Source organism: Emys orbicularis, chromosome 8, assembly GCF_028017835.1.
Source record: "Emys orbicularis isolate rEmyOrb1 chromosome 8, rEmyOrb1.hap1, whole genome shotgun sequence".
Lineage (NCBI taxonomy): Eukaryota > Metazoa > Chordata > Testudines > Emydidae > Emys > Emys orbicularis.
This window is the reverse complement of record NC_088690.1, coordinates 75,962,573-75,968,921: the sequence shown is the minus strand read 5'-3', so window position 1 is coordinate 75,968,921 and position 6,349 is coordinate 75,962,573. Positions and strand designations below refer to the sequence as shown.

General features: G+C 43.8%; 1 protein-coding gene across 1 annotated transcript; it reads left to right on the top strand.

Moving 5' to 3' along the window:
• The first annotated feature begins 1,043 nt into the window (after positions 1–1,043).
• Positions 1,044–6,349, top strand: LOC135882956 (protocadherin alpha-8-like). The gene is made up of 2 exons (XM_065409979.1): positions 1,044–3,416; positions 6,299–6,349. Exons 1-2 carry the CDS (start codon positions 1,044–1,046, stop codon positions 6,347–6,349), a joined length of 2,424 nt encoding a protein of 807 aa, XP_065266051.1.

Sequence of the window (6,349 nt, the reverse complement as noted above, 5' to 3'; positions counted from 1 at the left end):
ATGAATGTAGTATTACATGAATTTCACAGTAACTGGTTTTTATTGTATGTATATTATCACTTATAAGAAAATGAGGCTAGCTACAGTCAAGTGCTATGTACTGAATTGGCAGGACAACCTTCAGCGTTAGATACGTACTTTGAATTAGTTAAACTCCTCAGCTATCTCGTCCCGTGTGGGAACAGGAACAAGTCTGATATAATATATACAGTGAAACAGCCAAGGCATTCTATCACAGATTGGACTCAGAGTCTAGGTATATGTAGTTGTTATAATTACGAGATGTTGACAATAGAGTGGAGATGAAAGTATAAGTGAGCCTCAAACGCATGACCTGATTGAAAGCAGCCAAAGTTGAACTTTAAATTAAAGAGTAAAATTTAGGTTGGGATTTTCATAAGAGAGTTAGCCCCCTAAATCCCATTGCAAGACAATGAAAGTTAGGCAATAAAATCTCACCAAAATCCCAGCTTCCATCTTCAAAAGGATCATTTGTCACATCAGCTCTTGCTATCCCGGCCCAGTGAAGTGGCAGGTGCTTTGGTTAGAAACAACAGTTTAACGATTTGATTAATGTTCAAAGGTTTACATTGATATGGTGTCAGGTCACTTCTACAACTAAATATAACCTGCCTTCCCCGTAGAACTTTTGTTGTCGTTAGTGATGAAGAAAATGAATTTCACTTTAATTTTCAGAGCCCATAATGTATCTGTCAAGTATTCACCTTTTAATTCTACCCCCTCCCCCCCAAAAAAGGCATAAAAGGAAATAAACGGAAGATCACAATTGTGAAGCAAAGAAGCTGTTTTCTGTATGAGGGAAAAAATGTAATGCACACAACCAGCCACATGATGTCGCTCTCCACCTACAAAGAAATTGTAAGGCAAAAAATCAAAACCGCTCCTCTTTTTACTGAATACGCAGTCAATCAGGGGTTCAAGAGGACTGCAAACATCGTGGCATTGGAATTAAAATACCAATTTCCAGAGGCTTACACATTTTGTATGAATTGGCTGTATATTCGAAGAAATCGGCGTCCGCGATGGCAGTTTTCCGGCGAGACTCCCTGGTAACCAGGCAGCTGCTGCGGTTGGTTCTGTTACACACGGCCTGGGAGGTGGGCAGCGGCCAGGTCCGTTATTCCGTGCCGGAGGAATCCAAACACGGCACCTTTGTGGGCCGCCTGGCCCAGGACCTGGGGCTGGAGGTGGCGGAGCTGGTGCCTCGGATGTTCCGGATGGTCTCCAACAGCAGGAGAGACTATTTTGAGGTAAATGTGCAGAACGGCGTTTTGTTTGTTAATTCGCGAGTAGACAGGGAAGAGCTGTGCGGCCAGAGCCCCCTGTGCGCCATTGACCTGGAGATGATAGTGGACAAACCCCTGAGGATATTTCACGTAGAAGTGGAGATACAGGATATAAATGACAATGCTCCTGTTTTCTCAATAAATGAATTAAATCTGTCTATATCAGAATCAAGACTGCCGGGTTCGCGTTTCCCACTAGAGGGCGCTTCTGACGCAGATATTGGTACAAACTCTCTGCTAACCTATAAACTCAGCTCTAATGAATATTTTACTTTAGATGTACAAGTGAGAAATGACCATAATAAATTAGCAGAGCTTGGGTTAAAGAAAGCTCTGGATAGAGAGGAAACCACTGAGCATATTTTATTACTCACCGCCACTGATGGGGGCAAACCGGAGCTCACGGGCACAGTTCAGCTGGTGATCACTGTGCTGGATGCCAATGATAACGCGCCTGTATTTAATCAGTCAGTTTATGAAGTAACTGTGTTAGAAAATACAGCTAAAGGGACATTAGTAATCAAACTTAACGCCACCGATTTGGATGAAGGGACTAACAAGAACATTTCGTATTCGTTTGGTAATTTTGTGCCTCCCATTGTAAGAGCGGCGTTTAACCTAAATTCAGATACCGGTGAAATCAGGGTGAAAGGAGACCTGGATTACGAGCACGTTGAGTTATATGAAATTCGAGTTGAAGCTCAAGATAAAGGTCACCAGCCAATGACGGGACAGTGCAGTGTTTTACTACATGTTTTAGATGTGAACGATAACGCCCCCGAGCTGGCCGTGACTTCCCTTTCTCTGCCGGTTCCGGAGGACGCTCCCCCGGGGACAGTGGTGGCTCTTATTAGCGTCTCTGACCGGGACTCGGGAGACAACGGCAAAGTCACCTGCTCCATCCCCCCGAACCTGCCCTTTCAGCTCGTCTCCACCTTTAAGAATTATCACTCGCTGGTGCTGGCGGAGGCCGTGGATCGGGAGCGAGTGTCTGAATATAAGATCCTGGTGACAGCCAGAGACGAAGGGGCCCCGTCTCTCTCGGCCAGCAGCAGCATTTTGGTGCCGATCGCGGATGTGAACGATAACGCTCCCGCTTTCCCTCAGCCCGTTTACAGGGTGTTTGTGAAGGAAAACAACCCGCCCGGGGCCCATCTCTTCACCGTGTCGGCCTCGGACCCGGACCTGAGGGAAAACGCCTTTGTGAGCTACTCGGTGGTGGAGCGGAGTGTGGGAGAGCAGCCCCTGTCCAGCTACATCTCGGTGCACTCGGAGAGCGGGCACATCTATGCCCTGCAGCCCTTTGACTACGAGGAGCTGCAAGTGCTGCAGTTCCAGGTGAGCGCGAGGGACGCCGGGTTCCCGTCGTTGTGCGGGAACGTGACTGTGCAGCTCTTTGTCCTGGATGAAAATGACAACGCGCCCGCAGTGTCCCCGGCTGGCTCCGGCCGCGGCTCGCCAGGGCCCGAGCTGGTTCCGCTGTCGGCCGGCGCAGGGCACGTGGTGGGCAAGATCCGAGCGGTGGATGCGGATTCCGGCTACAACGCGTGGCTTCGCTACGAAGTGCAGGAGCCCAGGGCTGCGGGGCCTTTCCGGGTGGGTGTGTACAGCGGGGAGATCAGCACCACGCGGGCCTTGGAGGAGGCGGACGGCCCCAGCCAGAGACTCGTGATCCTGGTGAAGGACCATGGGGAACCGGTGCTGTCAGCGACAGCCACTGTCAGCCTGTCCCTGGTGGAGAGTCCCCAGGCTGTGAAATGGGACTCGAGGCAAAGGGGCGGGAGCGAAGGGCCCTTGGTTGACACTGACGTGTCTTTAATGATCGCCATTTGCTCGGTGTCCGGGCTGTTTGTGCTGGTGATTGTCGTGTACGTTGGCCTGAGATGCCACCCGGGTCCGGAAGTGATGTGCGGGCCTGGGAAAGCCACCGTGGTGTGTGCGAGCGAAGTGGGGAGTTGGTCCTATTCCCAGCGCCAGAGTCGGAACTTGTGTATAGGGGAAGGCACCGCCAAGAATGACCTCATGGTTTTCAGCCCCAACTTTCCGCACTCCTGGGAAAATGGAGAGGCAGGGAAGGGGCAGATTCTCACACCAAATGCGTCTGGCCAGGTGAGTTTCATGAATTTCTTCTATATCTTTTTAATAAAAAAAATTCCTTAATGCATCTGAAGAAATTAAACTAACCTGTATTTCTTTATAAGCCACTTTTTCGCTCCATTAAATTTAGGAGGACAGTTTCAACATTATTAATGAGAGTGGTAATTATTTCTGAGTAAGAAATAATAGTAATAATATATATAGTGGATGAAAGTGGTTGTTCTTCTCTCCTCCGAAGGTGACCAGTTAGAGATACTTCTGAGGAAGGTTCAGAGAGCTCCCTAATGGGCAATTATGTGGAAACCTGGCCTATAAGTGAACCCCTGACACATAGATGTTGATTTATGTTATGGAAGATTAGATTTTTGTAGCTTTTAGTGGTATTTTATTCTTTCTAAACTAATTGTAATTTTGAATTATCTAGACACACCTTCCATCTTTGATTGTTTCTCAAGAAACTGTTGATCTCTTCAGTGTCTAGAGGCAGTGAGTTCCACAAGTCGATAATGTATGGCTAAAATGTGTTTTATTTTATCAATTTTAAATTGGTTCCTCCTCAGTTTCATTGGATGTTCTTTTGTTCTTGTATTATGATAAGTGATAAACCAGAATTTTTCACAGATATTTGTTTGCATAATTCATTATATTGTATGGTTCTTTCATGTCCCCAACCACTCATCTCCTCTCTCAACAGTCCTAATCCTTTCAATATCACCTATTTTTCATTCCACCTCGCTCGACTAATTTATTTAATTGAGTTGATTCAGTGAACATTTTAATGGGGGAAAGGTAAATAGCTGAAATATTTTTGGTGAGAACAATGCCCTAAGTTGTTTTTCTGATGAATTATTATGTATACTTTAGCTTTAAACATGAGTAGATATTGTATCAGTTACTGTTAGTCACAATTGATAGGAAATTGAAATGTTGACACAGTTACCGAAAAATCATATCGAGCTGTAGAGATTTGTGGTTGACAATTGCATCTTCAAAGAAGCAGTAGTAATAATAATAAGATTATTGTTCTAAAGTTATCTTCCATTGCATAATATTAGCAGCTCAACAATTTTCTACTTCTACATAAACTTTAAACATGTTGCACAGTTTAGAGTGCTAGACAATTTCAGCAGAGAAATGCCAAGGGAAGAAACAGCTTTAAATTACAGTTTATTTTCTTGTTTGGAGCTGGTAATAGGAGATGCAAACAAAGCAAATGTGAGCCAAGCATTGGCTGACTTTTAAACAAATATTGACTTTTAAAATATGTTGCTATAAAAGTAATTATTTCTTGCGGTGTAATTTATTTCAGAAAGAAGATTAAATATTGTGACTTTATATTTGAAGGAATTCAAATGATTTCAGATATTAGGATTATGCTCCCGAAATTTCCACTTGTTTCCCTTGGTAATCGGTATATACTGGTCATAATAATAATCCTGATCTTCTTCTCATTTATTCCTGAGATCAATGGAGTTATGAAGTGAAAAAAACATGGAATGCGAGAGAAAAAAATTGTCTGAATATTAATTTGCTGGAGAGGTTGCAAGTGGCTGTAATATGAAGATCATGAAAATGTAATTATATTTATAAGTATAGAAAGTCATTTAAAAACTTTATGGGATTTTGGTGCTGAAAAGAGACAATGGAAAGTTTTAGGAAAGAAAACTGTGATTTTATAAATTAAAGGGAAATTGTACTCTTACTCCTTCCATTCAGGGTAGGTACTAAAAACTGACCCTAGATGAGAGAACATTCATTTTTAAGTTTATATAGATTGTATCAAAAAATGTATTTATATTAAAAGTACAAACTGAAGCGTTCAGGCCATGAGGCAACACTGCTAGATTTGGGTGAGGCATGCTTTGTAAAAAATGCTCCTAAATGAAAAGGGATTTTTTCTTTTAAATCAATAGAAAACAAGCACTTTTGGAAGGGTCTTTCTACAGTCACTGACTGTAACTCTCATTTGAAGAATCTGCTAAATTAAAAAGTACCCCAAATCCTTCTCTTTTACTTTCAGACAGTGTCTGAATTGCTGAACTGCTGTACTTTTGTTAAGAAAACTCCTGTTTGTGAATAATTTCTGAAAATTATGTTGTGACAAATGGCATTTTCTGTAATATTTTCATGTGTTTCAGTTTCCTTCTGTAGTTAGCATTGTTACCCAGTGGATACAAAAGGGACTTGGAACAGAGTAGGAGACATGAGATGTTTGTCTCCTAGCTGTATGGGTCATAAAAGAACTGGTTGAAACTGACCGAGATAAACAGAGGCTCCAGAAAGACCATGAGACCTCTCCCCCCCCCCCACCCCCGCGCAAGGACTGAAAAATTGACATCTAACAGCAGGAAACCTTGTTAGGCAGAACATGTGAACTCAGGTGGAGAAGAAAGGAGAAAGGTATCAAGTGACTGGAATAAGGGCTGCCCTTCGGAGAGACACACAGCTCTTACCTGGGACTGAGGATCAGGGAGAGAGCCAGAGCCAGCTTGCACTGGCTGGGCCAGGATGGACTATGTCTTAATCTTTGCCACTCTTTGCAACCTAAGGACTTCCATATGCTGTGTGCCAAGTGACTCATACATTATTACCTTGTTTTGAAATGTCTGCCTGCTGTTGCTGAAAATATTCACTGAAAGCCTTTTGCCCTGAAGATGGACAGTGCAAGCCTTCCATCAGAGTCTGTCTTGCCTGGATTTGCTACAGAGAGGCACAGTGATCACTGGTGCCCGAAGGCTCAGTCTCAGCGTTTTGGAGGCCATGGGCCTGCTCCTGAGGAACTGTGTGAACCCTTGGGGTTTGGCATATTAAAAGGGTCACTGTCAAGGGACTGGTTATTGCTGGGGCATAAACCAGACCCTGTGGATCCATGACAGATGTCACTGTCCTTTTAGGTGTACAATCTTCTCTTCAGCCTCCGGAATGACATTGCAGCCATTATTTAA

Bases quoted from the DNA above. Each gene is read 5' to 3' on its own strand.
- LOC135882956 (XM_065409979.1), top strand. From the start codon at position 1,044: ATGGCAGTTTTCCGGCGAGACTCCCTGGTAACCAGGCAGCTGCTGCGG. The intron at 3,417-6,298 runs GTGAGTTTCATG...CTGTCCTTTTAG, and splicing joins CACCAAATGCGTCTGGCCAG to GTGTACAATCTTCTCTTCAG.